At 37.5% G+C, this 17192-nt stretch overlaps 2 protein-coding genes across 4 annotated transcripts; both read right to left on the bottom strand.

Annotated features, from left to right (window-relative positions):
- Nucleotides 1–26: 26 nt before the first annotated feature.
- Nucleotides 27–6884, bottom strand: LOC137722437 (pleiotropic drug resistance protein 3-like). Its single transcript, XM_068461442.1, has 24 exons — nt 6502–6884; nt 6306–6429; nt 6123–6208; nt 5952–6036; nt 5589–5748; nt 5418–5494; nt 5231–5284; nt 5057–5147; nt 4653–4954; nt 4281–4559; nt 3883–4196; nt 3637–3797; nt 3446–3549; nt 3192–3351; nt 2973–3101; nt 2819–2889; nt 2385–2717; nt 2012–2302; nt 1840–1923; nt 1600–1733; nt 1264–1491; nt 990–1161; nt 628–882; nt 27–531 (listed from the first exon to the last, which is right to left on the bottom strand). The coding sequence occupies exons 1-24, from the start codon at nt 6882–6884 to the stop codon at nt 265–267; spliced, it is 4344 nt and encodes a 1447-aa protein (XP_068317543.1). The 3' UTR covers nt 27–264.
- A 1144-nt stretch (nt 6885–8028) lies between these two features.
- LOC137722343 (probable receptor-like protein kinase At5g18500) lies at nt 8029–12323 on the bottom strand. 3 transcript variants are annotated; one of them, XM_068461322.1, is made up of 8 exons: nt 11782–12323; nt 10806–11493; nt 10603–10707; nt 10348–10470; nt 10099–10269; nt 9821–9950; nt 9138–9350; nt 8029–8690 (listed from the first exon to the last, which is right to left on the bottom strand). In XM_068461322.1, the coding sequence occupies exons 2-8, from the start codon at nt 11471–11473 to the stop codon at nt 8565–8567; spliced, it is 1536 nt and encodes a 511-aa protein (XP_068317423.1). In that variant the 5' UTR covers nt 11474–11493; nt 11782–12323; the 3' UTR covers nt 8029–8564. The 3 variants fall into 3 exon arrangements, with proteins under 3 accessions (XP_068317423.1, XP_068317421.1, XP_068317422.1); XM_068461320.1 differs by having other exon boundaries at nt 10806–11551; nt 11786–12323; XM_068461321.1 differs by having other exon boundaries at nt 11786–12323.
- Between the last annotated feature and the right edge of the window lie 4869 nt (nt 12324–17192).

The following is a 17192-nucleotide window of genomic DNA, read 5'->3' as shown; positions in this document are numbered from 1 at the left end:
GCGAGAATTGGTTACATGATGTATTTCTCTATTTCTTTCAATACAAATAAGGGAATGGACACCGTAGGCTCTCGGTCGAGAAGCTATCATCGCCTGATCCTCTTTTATTACAAGAAAATTCATATTAGCTTTATAATAAAAATCCGATACATTGACAGCTCTAATTGGTACAGACTGACAGATTTATACATACAAACAGAAGGCATACTAGCTCTACCGATTTGTGACATTTTCAACTGTGGCTACAGGAGATTCATCACACATTCACCGCCTCTGGAAGTTCAACCGTCCTATGCAGAAGGCGAAAATGGATGCAAAAGCAATCGGAAAAGCAATGAGAACTACCGCCACCAGAGCCAGCTGATCGTGGTGAAACCCGAAGTAATCCTTTAAGAAGGCAGACACAGTTTTGGTTTCGCCAAACACCATAACCTCCTTGTTTATGTCTCCATATTGTGAAGTAAGCAAACCATTCATTGACCAAGATGTAGGAGTCATGTAATACAACCAAATCCACCATTTCGGAATTTGCTGCAGGAAAAACAATTTATCCAAGTCAGCTTTTTGGTCGAAAAATATTGAAAAGCAACGTTTATTTTGTATTTGGCGAAGAATGAGTAGGCTTACCGGTTTAGGAATCAGAAAACCAGCAAACAGATTGTACAATGTGTAGAAAACCGAGGAGAGAATTGCAGCTACCAAGTAGTTTGGCGTCAACGACACGAGCATCAATCCCATGTAATTGTAGTACAGGAATGAGCAAAAAATAGCATAAAAGTACCAGAAAACCTTGTATGATGACGCATAGTATCCAATCATTGGATATGTGATGATCGTAAATGTGGCTGCCTGGACAAATAGATAGGGAAATTCAACTGCAACCTGCAATTTTTGAAGACTTTTGTGAACTTGAGGAGTACTACGTTGTACAAACAAAGTGTTAAGAAAGGTACAAATAAAGTATGTTGTCAGATATAAGATAAATTCACCTGTGCAAGTGAAAATGCCCACGGAGAATACATCCCTGAAAAATTTTCGCGGTACATAACAGTTCTCTCCGTTGAAACGTGTTGCAAAACGGTTGAGCAGTTATTTATGCCCAAGAATATGACACCGGCGAACATTGAACCAAGTACATTAAACAAGTTTTGCTGGTTGGTTCTAAATGCAGAAATCGAAAATCAAGTAAGAATAAGGTTGGTTAGATATGAGTGAATGAAGGTTCTATACGATTGGACAAAATAACATGATCTGAGGGCTTACAGATTCTGTCCTTGGTTCCAAAACAAGGCCCCGAAAATTAGAGATGTTGCAAGCGTATGCATGATGCGCATCAAGTTGTATGCGGGACTCCTCCAGTAAGACAAGTTCTGCTTCCAAAGGCAAGACTTGAATTGTCTCCAGCCATTTTGTGAAAATCGGGTAGCGAAATGCAGATCTGTTGAGCCAGGAGGTGGGGTACTCAACCGTCTTACAAGCTCTATATTGTTCCTGCAAATGGGATACTAGGAAATCAGTCGCATTCGAGTTTTCAAAAACAATCACACAAAAATCCGAGTTCAAAAGCCATGATTTGATCACACTTTCAAGTGAACTCACTCATGTAAAGAAGATTGTCTGTATATTTGGGCAAAGTCAACTCTAAGTTCAGCTTCAGCTGATGTAGAAGTGATGTCTAGCATCCATGTTGCTGGATTGTAGTTATCGCGAATCTTTTGAACCCCGGGAATACTCTGCCAGAAGTAATTATATAGAAACAGTTCAGCATACCGAATCTTTGGTATAAGTATTTTGCTTATAGCAACTAGTATTTCAGAAATCAGAGTGCAACTTACGAACCTGAAAATATTCTATAACCCTACTCGAGTGTTGTCCCAACGGTCCAGAGTAGATTATAAGCCCTCCGGTTTTCAATAGAATTAGCTGTATTCAAAGAAAAGAAAACACCGCAACTTATGAAAAAGGTTAAAAACCTTATCAAAGAATGATGCTTCTAATATCCAGGTTTTACCTCATCAAATGACTCAAATATATCGATATTCGGTTGGTGGATGGTGCAAACAATTGTTCTTCCTGTATTAGCAACATTCTTCACTGCCCGCATCACTATCGCAGCAGCTCTTGCATCCAAACCAGTCGTAGGTTCATCCATGAAGATTATGGCGGGGTTTGAAACAAGCTCCACGGCAATTGTAAGGCGTTTACGCTGCTCTGTTGACAGACCGCTAACACCAGGTATGCCAACCAAGGCATCTTTTATTCCATCAAGCTCAATTGTCTCAAGAACTTCATTCACAAACTCCTGTTAGAAATGCCAAAAAACCGTCACACTATTGAAATTAAAACCGAAGATTTGATTTGATATCTACATGTAATGGCCTTACAGATTTTGTTTTTGAGTCAATCTGCGAAGCCAGACGCAGCCAAGCAGAAAAGATCAAAGATTCTTCTACTGTGATTTGTGGAGAATGTATATCGGTCTGTTCACAGTAACCCAATACCCTAGCAAATGTTTCTTGAACCTTGGGATATCCACCAATCTTTACGTCTCCTTCAATGTAGCCACTAGTCTTTCTGCCTGCAAGAACATCAAGAAGCGTAGTTTTCCCAGCTCCACTCACACCCATCAGTGCTGTAAGGATACCGGGCCTAAACGCTCCTGTAACATCACTCAGAAGCTGGAGCTTTTTCTGATTAAATCCCGGTTCCCTGGTTGTCTGAAACGCAAATACAAGAAAGAAAGAAATTAACGTTAGTAAAAGCTTTTTAATCCTGCAACTATCTGAACCTTGTGCAAATGAACACTTAATATTGTCACCTCAGGAATAACATAGTACTGCACATCTTGGAACACCACCGTCAAGGGAGTGAAAGGTAAGACCATCCTTCCTGTTAATCCCGAAAAAGGCAACTGTAAAAATGTTGTGGAAGTTTCTCTGTAAAATAAGGGAAACAAACACGAATCTGCTAACCGCTCTCAGTTGTTTTAGGAGGATGATTTGTGGACTTCTCCTTCAAATTGGCATCACCAAGGTTGTCATTAGTACTTTGAATTTGAGAGAGCTTTTCGTGTGAAATGATCCCACGAGATGTCCCAGGAGCTGAGTGTGTGCAAAATGGGATGAGTCGAGGTGTTTTTAAGTTCCACTTCTTGCGCTAAAATAGGATAGCGGAAAAATCAAATAACTTACACTTAAGGAAACTCAATGACAAGGTGAATCCGATATTGAAAACTATTGCGAATCCAAACAAGGCACCAAGTGATATCCAGTAGCGATATCCTTCAAAGTTCAGGCCACGGCTTTCAAGTATTTGTCTCCCAATAGTCGTAGTAGAATTTGGGGATAGCATCTGCAGAGGTAAAAAAAACAGAAAGCATCCTGAGGAGCATGAAAATGAGTTAATAGTATTTTTCTTATATCTTCCATGAAATGAGATGCTCAACCTTTTGCCACCGCGGTGAAAGAAACTCGTTGACAGAGAGGCCTATCTCTCCATATGTCAGGGGAGAAACCCAAAAACCCCACTCTAACCAAACAGGCATGGAAGCTGCAAACAACAATATGACTAATTAAATTTGTTTGTTCAGCTGATTTTTTTCCAAATGAACTGGAGAAACAGGTAAATTAATCTCACGTTTTTGGATAACGAATCCACTAAATAGCATGAGAAACAATAATGCAAAGCTACCGCCTGTCATAGTGGCAACCATAGTCTGAAAGAACGACGCCAGGAAGCGAAACATAGACAATGATGTAAAGTGAACAGCAAAAAGCATCAAGAACTGGCAGAAGAACCTAAAACAAGATCACGTCATCTTAACAACAATCTGAAACCAAACCGAAAACATAAATCAAATAAGCCTTTTAAACTCAAGCTGACCTCTGTGGCTCGGGACTGTATCCAATGACATAATAGGTAAGAGAAGTCCAAACCAGGGATACCACAAGTGAAACAGGAACTTTTAGAAGTGTTGCAGGAACTGCGTAAGCCCAAGCCGGGTAAAAACACAGGTCTCTCTGTTTGTAAAATACTTCTAGTCGCTGAAGTGTCATGGACATCTCGGGAATTCCATCAACGACAAGTATTGTGAGAGCGAAGAACAAGGACCCCATGTAGTAATTACCATGAGTAACATCAAGACCCATTCTAGTCCTCAAAAACACAGTCATTGTAATAAATGCAATGACGATAAGCTGCAGCGAAAAAATAGTCTTAGCATGTTTTCATAATTCCTAAGTTGAATTGAGAAGTGTAAACGCAAAAGCACAAATGATGACCTGAATTGTTTTGAATATATAGATAAAAGAGTTCCTCCTCATGAGAAGAAGTTCTCTTGATGCGCAAGCTCGAAAGAGTTCCCGTTTTGAAAGAGAATACACGCTGAAGGAGAGAGCATTCTCATGGTTTTGGGACTTGTCATTTGTCCCTAACAGGTCTTCATCTAGTTTCTTCCCAAAACAAGATGCCTTGAATTTTTCCGAGAACATATCAACGGATACATAGTTGTGAGGTTCGGTGCGGTTCCAATAGTATGACTGATCCTTTTCAGAGATAGCCTACAACAGAACCACGATGTTAACTGTTTCTTTAACCTGTAGATTCGAAAGCGCAAAAAGGATTTCATCATAAGCAAGCTGCAATTCACTTACCTCTTGAATGAAATCCGCAACCCCTTTCCTCTCAGGACACTTAAACCCACAATCCTCAAAAAATTCCAAGACTTGATCGCGTGGACCGTGATAAACAACCTTCCCTTCCGACATTAAAATAAGGTCATCAAAGAGATCAAAGGCCTCCGGTGCTGGCTGAAGAAGCGAAACTAGTAAAGTAGCGTCTGTTATGTGCACCAGCTGCTGAAGACAAGAAACAATCTGGAATGCAGTGGAACTGTCTAGGCCATTTGTTATTTCGTCCATGAACAAAGCTTTTGTGGGACCAATGATCATCTCCGCTACAAAATTAAAATTCACACCCGGTGAGGTAGGTCATCCGAGGCTGGAAGTTAGGACATTGCATAATTTTCTAAAACTATCAGTATTTCTATTTGCATTACCTGTTGTGACTCTCTTCTTTTGACCACCAGAGATGCCTTGTCTCATGGCATCTCCAACCAGCGTGTCAGCACATATATCAAGTCCAAGGATCTGAAAAACCACCATGAACATTGTAAGACGCTGGGAAGCATTTGTGCAGACACAAATTATAGGAAACAGGATTTTAACTCTACCTTCAAAATGTAGTCCGTCTGAAGGGTTCGTTTTAGTCCTTGAACAGAAATTGCCTGTCATGGACTCATAAATTATAAAAACGTCATGATAAACAATAGAGTACATAACCTTGATGAAGAACGAAAAGTGCAAGAAATCAATGATCTCATAAACTTGGAATGAAGAATATCAGAAAGGTTGAAGTACCTTCATGTAGGTATCTACATCTGGATCCGGAATTATTCCTGCCTCTTTCTCCTTTTTACTGACTTCCAGCATTACATCTTTGTGGGCATAAAACCAGATCAACTATCCTTCGTCAATAGGTTGTAGACATTTAACCACATAATAATTATCTTAGCCTCAACAAAATCTTACCAGCTCGGCTTCCAATGCCCTGACAGCGGGCTGAAAAATCGAGTGTTTCCCTCACAGTCATTTCGGGAATGTGCACATCGAGTTGGCTTATATAAGCTGATGTTTTCTGGGGGACAAAATCCGATAGTTTGCGTCCATTGTATGTAACTTCACCTGAGAACTAGCAGGGAAAAAGTCGGACAAAACAAGCAAGTATGAAGTCAGCAAACAAATTTCAGCAGCTCTTAACCAAACTCTGAAATTACTGGACTCCATGTTATAATGGTGTCCTGTTGAATCGAATAGTTAAAATAAGAAGATGGGGATTACGAATTCCATATTACAAATTTACAAAGATGCTCCAAGTATAAAAATAAGAGAAACCTTGAGGGATTTGTCCAGATTCCCGGATAGCGCCTTAAGAAGGGAGGTCTTCCCACACCCCGGGGGCCCAAGCAGCAAAGTAAATCTGCAACAGAACCGATTTAGTACGAAGACATGAGAACTTTTGGCTTAGTTGAATTAAATTTAGTAGATGAAAGGATACTAGCTTACCTTCCTGGCTTTATTGTACCACTGAAATCTTTAACAATCCTTATCTTGGCCTCGTGTGACTGTGAACCCGGAAACCTGGCAAAGATCTGCACAGAAAAAGTGAGGAAAAAATCGAAAACAGATTCATAAAGTTGACTAGTGAATGGTTAAGTTGTTACTTTTGGACATGATTTAAGTACTTACTGAAAGCATGCTTTTGGCTGAGTTCCAAAGAGTTGGGAGGGGCTTTCCGTGAACCACCTCACACACTGCTTCCACACAAACATTCTTATATCTCACCTCCACGGTAGGCAATTTTACGCCAACCCTACAAAAACAGTTTGGCATGAAGGAAAAATAAACTTCACTTGATCGTCATGCAAAAGAAGAAAAGGCTTACTTGTCAATCCTGTTTCTAATTTTGCGCAAGAGTCGAAGGTTATCATTTTCAATGTGTTTGATGAGCTTCTCAATGAATAGATGCCGTTCCAGAGCTCGAAGCTTGGTAACATCAACAACTCGCTTTCCTTCACCATCAAACTCGTTTCCCTCATCCTTGTCAAACAAAGATGATTTTAACCGTTCGAATGTTGGCAATCTATTAATGGCTGCCCACTGTTCAGCAAATTGAGCATCCTCCGCATCATCTTTGGCAGAACTCAACGCTGAATTGGCTCGGAAACTGGAGGAAAGACTCCGAAAGGATGCCCTAAAGCTTCTTCCGAACTCTTCCAGCTCGATTCTTAGTGACTCTATCTCATCTCTGCCAACCATCTGAGCCATAGTTGTTAGCTTAGAGCAAACTTTGAAGAAAAACTGAGTGGAAGTAAATATACACATAATTACACACACACATATATATATATGTATATTATTGATGTCAATCGTGCTTAAACTATGTTGGTAAAAGTAAGGTGATGCATCATTCTTTTTCTTTCTGTCCAAGGAAGTTGAAATTGCTGTTTTTGAATAAACAACATATTACTCCAGAGAGAGAGAGAAAGAGAGAGAGAGAGAAAGAGAGAGAGAAAGAGAGAGAAAGAGAGGGAGAGAACAAGTTGACTAAATGAGGTTTTTTACAAAAATAATCCAGCGGATTAAGAGTTAATCGATGAGCTTAATATAATGCAAAAAATTATAGCTACATATGAATTATGTGATAACAATATTGAGCCCGCTGATTAATTGGAGTCTTAGCATGGAAGAATACTTGGGAAATCAGGAAACAGGTCATACATGGGGGCTTTGATCATTTCCCGTTTCGCAAGAAATTAAAAAACCGAAAACTCTGACGAATCCGATTTACTTAGCTACGTCAGCAGAAATTTGATGAAACAAAGACAAGTTAATTTATATAAAATAAAAACACTGTCTTGCTTGGCAAGAAACACAGCATACAATGTTCTTAACCTTGACGGAGAACACAAAATGTGAGAAATCGATGAGCTCACAACCTTGATGAAGAATTGAACTAGGATGTGCCGTACAGAATACGAACCTGAAATTCAATCTCAATGACTAGACCACTCCGTGATGGTTAGAGACAGTCAGAGTTCAAATACAACTTCTCGGTACCACCAAGAAGAACTCAAGTTTGATACCCATTTTTCCAATATTGCTTTAATTTAATTAATGCCAAATTTGGAATTTGCATGTCTTCGAAGAGAATTAATTTTCACTCCCTATCTCTCCTCTTGCACTCCTTCTTATATTTATCTCTCAAATATTTTTTGATTTGTTCAATCCTAAAGCTACGAACAAAGAGAGGAGTGCAGAAGCCAAAATGGAGAGTGTGAACATCACTTTCAGTCTCCGAACGTTATAAACTAATTCAAAGACAATATTTCAAGAGATTACAGATTATTTAGTTATGGTTTTGAGCTTCTCATGGCTGCAATATTCATAACACATTATAAATGGGCAGAGATGTTTTATTGATTGTCTGGCGACCACAGAAAGCATGGTCACTCACTTTCGAATTTCATATCAAATGTGGAGGATACATGGACGTGCTTTTAATGTTTAAATCTCACCCCTCGATATCGAATTAAACTGTAAGTGACCGTGTATCGTTAGTCACCAGGTGACCAAGAGAATGAGACTCAGAAGCCTTGTTGTCTAAACTAAAAGGGAGCAATTTCATCCACCAAATTTGATGAGCAAATCTCTGTACATAACAAAGCCCCTATTGTTTTGGGTTCTTCACAAACACCACCACTTCCATACACAATACATTTCTCCATCTACAAAAAATAATAAAACCAAAGAGACAAAAGGAGGGGGGAGAGAGAAAGGGAGGATCATCTCTCTTCCCCATCAATCCCTTCTACCACATATTTCCTAACAGCATCAGCTCAGAGTCTCAGACAGACAAACCCAAGAATTTACGTGTAGAGAAAAAAAATATTAAGAATTACCCTCACTTTCTATATTTCCGACATCCTTAAACGAATCACTGCGTTATTACGTCCGTTGGTAGCCTTTGCTCTCTGATCTTGAACCCGGATAATCACTCCGATCAGTGTCTGAATTTTCACGCTGGGAATCAATGTCCACACTACCTCCTTCAGTTCTTCGGTGCCTTCGATCCTGAACATTAAGAATAAAAATTGTGTTCAGAAGACAGGTGAAAATCATCTCTTTGTATAAAAGTTAACGAAGCCTGCGTCTTGTGAGGACTGAAAACAAAATGGATAAGACGAAGGGAGAACAAAATGTAATGCGTGGGGAGAGATTTTGATAGAATATTGAGCGATTAAAACGCACAAAAAGGTTAAATCTTTTGCAGGGGAAAATGTTTTGGTCCTTTGAATCGAAATTCAATTCGGGAGACAGCTAAAAAGCTCTACATTTACAGATGTAACAAGGACATGTCAGAGGCAATGTGGTTAGAAAATGGAATCAGATATTTCCTTCCGGGATTCAAATGCAGTCGAGCCAGACCAGAAGTTGCCGGTTCATTCTCTTTCTAACAGACATAATTTCAAGTTAATATCCAACAGAAATTGTGTTTTAGAGATGGAATGAAAATCCAACCTCTCTTGGTATAGGATATTCCTCGGACTCGAGCATACGGACAACTTGGCTCATCTTGGGTCTTTTTTCAGAATCTGGATCAACACACCTCAAAGCAGTCAAGAGGGCTCGTTTTAGGGCTCTCGTCGATGGTCTCACCTCAATGTTTGGGTCTACCACTTCTTCGGATCTTCTGGTTCCAACCATCATTTTTAGCCAATCAACCAGATTTACCTGTCAAACAAAATTCCAGAAATTCATTCAGCAAAATGAAAGGGTGATCAAAGGATGGACATTGCAACATTAAAGTTCTATTGCCATTTCTGTCTGTGGAGTATCGAAGTCCAATGTAAACCCTACCAGATTACTCCTCAGGTAAGCTCAGCAGTTAGTCATATAAGTACATGAAAGCCTTGGTTTTTACATATCCAGAACCAAGCTAAGTATATTTAGTAGGAAAAAACAGAATCAAAGCGATTCAGAAGGGTAAATTTTAGGGAGGGCCTATGTTGGACTAGACAATCTGCGCACTCCTAAGTATATTTAGACTGTATATTGTCTGTTGACTGTTGTCATTCACTGTGTAATATGTATTTTCAAAAGACATTCACTACTTAGTACAAGCAATAAATCCAACTTGCATCAAGCACTTACGATTCTACGCTGACAAAAATGTGGTATCTTAGGATGGTTAGAGTGCATACCTCATGAGCAGGGCGACCATAGTCCACAGGGTCTCTTCCAGTAATTGCTTCTAAGAGCAAAACCCCAAAGCTATATACATCGCTCTTTTCATTCAAAAGTCCGGTATTAGCATATTCAGGAGCCACATACCTGAAATTTTTTGGTAACAGGGACAATGATTACACGAGAAATAATTAATCATCAGCATCAGTTATCAATTTATTCTGCACATCTAAAACTGAGAGACACATCATTTTTCAGGGGCCAAAACAAACCATGCTCAAGAAAGAATACTAACCCGAAGGTTCCCATAACACGCGTTGTCACATGACTAGTTCCTGCACCCAGCAGCTTGGCCAGCCCAAAATCAGATACCTTGGAATTGAAGTCTTCATCAATCAATATATTGCTTGACTTAATGTCTCGGTGTATCACTTTTGGTTCAATGGCCTCATGTAAATAGGCAAGACTGCAACAAGTATATCTCATTAAGTGAAACTAGGAAACCTGGAAAAAAGAAAGTAATTATGTAGGTGACTTGACTTACGCTTTTGCGGTCCCAAGGAGAACCTTTATGCGGGCTTCCCAAGTGAGATATCCATGGTGACGCATTGCTCCGTGAAGCCACTGCTCCAAGTTTCCATTGTTGACATACTCGTAGACCAAAATCCTGAAATTTTGAAATGCAAATCAGACCAGTTATTATAGTTCAGCTGCTACTTCAACCGTACTAAGTTATTACATACTCGATACACTTCTCAAATACCAAAGCCACAAAAAACAATTCAAAAGAAAATGGTACCTATGAGTCCCTTCAACGCAGTATCCCAAGAGGCGAACCAAATTCTTGTGGCGCACATGGCCAATTGCTTCAACTTCCACCCTGAATTCTTTCTCGGCTTGGCCTCTAAAGACAATATAACAGGTTCAGACAAGTTCATGGAACCAAGAAAGAGGAATGGAGAAACCAAAATAGAGTCAAGATACAGTCATATTTAAACTCACAGGTTGTTTAGGATCTTTTTAACGGCCACTGGAGTCCCATTGATGAGATGTCCCCGGTAAACAACTCCATATCCACCCTCACCAAGGACATTATCCTTTGCAAACCGGTTTGTTGCAAGCTCCAGGTCCCTTAATGTAAACCAGTGGCCCCAACCCAAATGTGAGAATTCAGGCAGGCCAACCAGAGGAGATGGTGCAGTAATTGGATACGATGAGGAAGCCTTATACACTGTAACCGTGCTGGAACTCCCTTCTTCTCCAGAATGGGACAGGACACCATCATTTTCTAGACGATTAAACGAACCTGACTGGCTGCTATTTTCTCCATTATTTGATTTTCCCATTTCCAAATGGACCATGATCTTATCGGATTCTTTGTCACTAGATTTGTCGTGAATGGTGAGAAGAATTCCATCACGAGGAGCAAACTCCCTAGCAGATACTTGCTCCACCCGCACTTCCTTAATCTCTTTCGAGACAGTTGGGATTTGACTAAGGGGTATCCTGTCACGAGCTTTCCTCGATTTCTTACGCCAAGTAAGACACATTGATAGCACAGTAAGGATAACAACGATAAACAATGCAACAGCAATTCCAATTACTTCCCAGACTTTTAGATTAAAGATGGGAGTTTCCTTGGATAACTCTGATTTGAGATCAGAGGCCATTCTATCAGCTACCAACAAGCCTACACATACACAGCAGAATCTCACATTAAAATTTATTCTGATTCATCATTCATATCCCTGTAAAAAATAAAATTCAAAATCAGTTCTTTCAATCCATTGCAGCATCCAGAGATTAATAAAATACAAAGCTACTATATTTTTTCACCAATTCCACATATATACACACATATGAACACATATGTAAACGCAATAAAGTAGAGAACTTTGAAATGCTACCAGCTTAAATTTCACTTCAATCATTTTACCAACATAAACAACAATTCACAAGTAATTGTAAATTCACTCACTTACCACTCTGAGATGGAACTCAAAAGAGCAATCTTGAAAAGCCAGATCTTTGAAACCCCTTCAGCATTCTTTATCCTAAAACAAGGCACAATTCCAGATCTCTAACCAGAATTAAGAAAAACCCAGAAACATACACCAATAAAACCTCTCAAGAAACCCAAAAGATCCCACTTTTCAATAAAATTAATTAAAAAAAACAAATATAAGCAGTAAACTCAAATCCCTTTGTGGGTTTTCACTGTGGGGCAAATGTGTTTCTGAATCTAAGTTGGGACGGAGCTTTCAGGCACCAAAACTGATCCATCTCAAAAACCCACACCCAAAAAAAACCAGAAAACTCCTGTGCCTGTGCAAAAATTACAGGGTCATGGAAAAAAAAGTGATCTCTGTGAGTGGATGGGGATATAAGAAGAAGGGGTGGAGTTGTCAGTGGTAGGTCAGGTGGTGGGTTTTTAAGACCCACTCACTGCTGAGAGTTTCCTTACAAACAGTAAAAGGGATGCATGGAATTCTGTGATGTTTAAAGGTACTGAGATTTTCCTGATTTGTTTGTGAAACATGACTGATTGGAATTTACCAGTAATTTACTTTATTAAATTGTTTTTCTTTTTTTTTCTCATTATTAATGTATTTTTTTAAAATAATTTATTGCTGTATTTGTGTCTGTATTCACACTCACAGCTCTGAAAGTGCTCTGCTTTTTTGTTATATTTATTGTCATTTTGTAATAAAAAAGTTTTTTTTTTTTTTTAATTATAAACTTTATATTGTCGAATCTCAACCGTTTACTTGGTCAAGTCTGAGTTCGTAGATTACAAACTTTTGTATGGAACTGTTAGGATATCTTACACGCAAGTCTCAGCAATTACTGAATCTTGGAATGTCAAAGCCATCTGTCAACAGTTGTCTTCATCCTTATCACATAAAACCCAGTAGTCTTCATGAACTAATTAGCAGAAAATTGCTATCAGATTAGTCCTATAAACTGTGGATCATTAGTGCAACTACTTGTTTTGTCTGTAATTTTCTATGGACTTTGATTCCCCTAAGAAAGTAATTATCTAAAACGAGGTTGTATATCTCTTTATGTTTGATTTTCTTCTCACGTGACGAGTCATATGAGGAGACAAACAAACATTAAAAGCATACCATATGTTCCATGTGTTCAATTGACATTTCGATGGTCGAAACTAAACCAAATTGTGTATTACGAATTTGTAGTTTAGATAGTTCAGTCGGTTTGATGTCCACCCCTAATAAACGCAATGCAATTGATGGTCTAATATCTTTAATCATAATTTTGAGAAATTCTTGCCAAAAGATTAAGAAAAAGAAAAGGTGCTCATGAAATTTGGGTATAAATCTTGATGATTGTTAAAAATGGTTCAATGAGCCAGATCACGGACTGGAGTACTAATGCAACACTATGAACCAAGAGAGGACACTATGAACCAAGAGAGGAAAGGGATAGGTCACGGGACAGCAAGGCATGTGGTGCCATCACCAGAAAAAATTGGTTCACCAATAAATACTGAATCAAGTGAAGTATAAGAAAGAAAAATGTAATATCCAAAAAGGATATAATTTGAAGAGAAATGGTAAATACACATATTTTTTGGCCATTTATGCACTTCTGTTTAATCTTGATCGTTTATTTTGTTTAATTTATTAGTTAGAGATAAAGAGAGATGTGTAAAAAACTAAAATGAACGTGTGAAAATCACTTCCTTTAAACCCAAAACACCAAAATACTATTCTTTTTCCAAATGATATGGCAATTTTTTAATTAGAACAGTAGAATACTATTAAAACTAGTATAATATACTATTAAAACGATGGAACTGTCGTTACATCATATGGGTTTTAGTAAAGTCTTCTATATCCAACAAAAAAAGAGAGGGTAAAGTCTTTTATTTGTTTGAAGCTTGTACATATTATAAATTTTGTAGCAATCCTCTTGCCTTTAAAAAAAATTAAATAAATAAACTTTCAAATTGCTCTGAGTAGCGATGCTAGCAATGCAGACAACGATAGTGCAATTAAATATCAACATTACAATAACAATGTTTATGGTTAGTACATAATATATCGTATTTGGCAAATATTGTTAACATGACGTTGATCTGTAAACTATTTATTTTTCAAATTTTCTAATTGAGTTTAGATTACCAGAAATAATTTATAAACTGATTTCAGATAAAGAAAAATGAAAATATCTGTGACATATTCAGGTGACATAACTATGAAACATAAAGTATGGGACATGCTATAGATTTAGAAACGATCATTTAGTTAAATACAAAACAAATTCAATGATTTATTGATTTATATTACACAGGTATCCTATCTGGCATAAGCTGGCCACTTATTGGTAGTTTAATTTCCTTCCAACCTGATCTCAGTTTTTATATTAAAACTATACATTAATTTGGGACCATTAGATTTTTTTTTTATTTTCTTTTAACATGGCTAGCATAGATCATATTGATATATGTACACCAAATTGTTTTGTTTTTTGTTGTCTTTAAGGACCATTAGGTATTAATTAATTCATATGTGTATTGGGTGGGTTGGATTTCAATCCATGTACAACTCAATAGACTCACGTTGACGTTATAAGAATTCATTTTCACGTAAGAAAATGGACAAATCAACTCTCCCAAAACATTTTAAGGCGGGTTGGGTTGGGCAAGTTCAACAGGTTTAGATTATTTACTTTCATTCTTATTCTTGAAGTGAGTTTGAGTGACAAATAATCCAAAACACATATAATATAAACTTAAATCTTGTGGATTTGGTGTTTTAGAGTCGCTATTTGTTACTTAAGTTAAATTTCATCATTTAACTAAAGTATAAATAAACAAGTGTGTACAATAATTATTAAATTTTGTGTATGTGTGTATAGAATTGTTGATATTCGGGTGGCTCGGTTTCAATTGGGTTAATAATATTTTAACCTAACTCAACCCACCTATTGGATGGGTGAATCGGTTTCAATCAGGTAAATAATGTTTCAACCTAACTCAACCCACCTATTGGGCTGGTGAGTCATTTTCAATCAGGTTAATAATACTTTAACCCACCTATTGGGTTAGGTTTCTACTCGAAAACAGATTTTTAAAGTTTACAACCCAACCCAACCTAACTATTTTCGGTTGGATTGGTCCGTAAACTCACTGAATTAATTTAATAATTTGTAACCAAAATTTTGAATCTGTTCACCTCATCTCTCTACATCAAGTTATCAGCTAAACTTCTTTGATATCTCACTTCTGCGATGAAATCCATCACTCTTGCTGAAGCATACTACATTTACATGCATATGGACTCCCAAATTAATTTCAATATTGATCAATCAAATTTATAAAAATATGTTAATTTCTCTAATTTATTTTTGTGATAGAGAAGCTATATTCTATATTAAATTCATCTAAAATTACGGAAAAAAAAAAAGTTCGAACTCAGGTGCAAAGAGAGAAACACTGCCCTAATCAACTTAATTACATCCTAATCTACAGTTTTCTTAATTTATTTTTAAGGACAAGGATTGTCTGCCCTTCCACTTTTGTTGCCCTCCCGTGCCTTCCTATTTGTGTGGTCATGGTTAAGCCACGTCAACATTTTATATTACTATTCATTTTTGTCTTATTATCTCTATAAAAAAATAATATAAAATGTTGACGTGGCTTAACCGTGATCACACAAAACAGAAGAGCAAGAAGGGCAAACAATCATTGTCCTATTTTTAATTGCAAATCCGTAGTCGAGCCCTACACGTAGCTACCAAAGTTAGGTCAACATCCACATGTCCACTCATATAAACATAGAAGTAGAATATTGGTACGTGCTTTTATTTAGGCATTATGGTTCCATCAAATTATATGAAGTCTTAATTCATCGAGCTACCATAACATTTCAGTGTCGATCGACATCTCGACCCTGTCTAAATAATTGTTTGTTCCTAACTTGGCAAAAGAAGCCATCTGAAGCGATATATTTGGATTGTGCAGTTGTATACGTATATTTTCATTTGTTAGGTGGATGCATGGTTATGTGTAATTCAGGTTTGCCCCAACTAATATAACGGTGGACAATGGCGAAGCTACATAGGTGCGAAGGGGGGCGGCCGCCCCTCCGCTCGCCAAAAAACAAAGGCAGGAGTGAGGTTTGAACCGCTCTGGTTCGATCGAAATCTGGGAACCACGGTGGTTCCTAGTTCGAATCTAGGAATTGCGAGCTTGCAGGTTCTTTTTTTTTAGTTTTTAAATCCATGCCAAAACTATGTTGTTTTGGGGCTGGTAAAAAAAAAATTAATTTTTGTTTGGTAAACGAAGTCGTTTTGCATTAATCAAATAAAAAATATATAAAGAGGGAGGGACCACTGGTCCCCATCACAATCCTCCCACCGGTTTCAATTATTACCCCCACCCTTGCCCATAAATTACAAATCCCATCCCCCCACCTTTATTCCCATATTTCAATTTTCAAAATTGTCTCAAATCCCAGAATTGAACACAAGAAAGCCATGTTCCGTTGGCTACCAAGCTCCAGACACCACGCCAGGAGCTCCAATTGGGGTAAATTTTAATTTTTTTTTTTTTTAATTTATGGTTATCGATTATAGATTATTCATATGAATACTATGATTATTGATTTTTTTTTTTAAGTACATAAAAGAGGATTCATACATTATATATATATTATAGGAACCTGAATCACACATGGTCTGGTAATAAAAATTGATTGCAGTAACCGCTATAAACCCTAATCAACTTACTCAATTTTTAATTGTGGTTTAGAATAAAAATTGAATTCTTGATTATTCATATGATTGTTAGTATTGATTAATTAATTGGTGATTTGATTAGATATTACCCTATCGTCTACTCTAGGATTAAGAGTCTAAGATTTTTTTTTTCTTTCGTTATACAATTACGTCATGGAACGATACTATAAGAAAAAGTGCTTAAATCCTTCTCCAATTATCGCGAAGCAATTCGTAGATACTACCTCCAAAATGAACCTTGTTAACCTAAATCTCACAAAATGAACTGGGAGGTGTGAAAGCTATATGTTAGTATATAAGCTTCTTACATTGGCTTTGGTGTTATCGGTTGCAACCGCTTCGATGGAGAGATCTTTTTCTGCTATGAAGATTGTGAAAACATCATTGCGTAACAAAATGGGAGATCAATGGTTGAGTGATAACATGATTGTTTACATTGAGAGAGATGTATTTGCTTTTACTGATAATGAGCCTATTATGCGACGTTTTCATGACATGAAACCTCGCTGACAACAACTATAATTTATTTGTATTGATTAATTGTGGAAGACATTACTATATAAAAAGATTCGCTTGTTGCCATTTTTCTTTAACCTTGCACACATATAAATTTGCCCCTCCCTC

This window comes from Pyrus communis, chromosome 17 (genome assembly GCF_963583255.1).
Source record: "Pyrus communis chromosome 17, drPyrComm1.1, whole genome shotgun sequence".
Lineage (NCBI taxonomy): Eukaryota > Viridiplantae > Streptophyta > Magnoliopsida > Rosales > Rosaceae > Pyrus > Pyrus communis.
The sequence above is the reverse complement of the archived record's forward strand: the minus strand, read 5'-3'. Positions and strand labels throughout refer to the sequence as shown.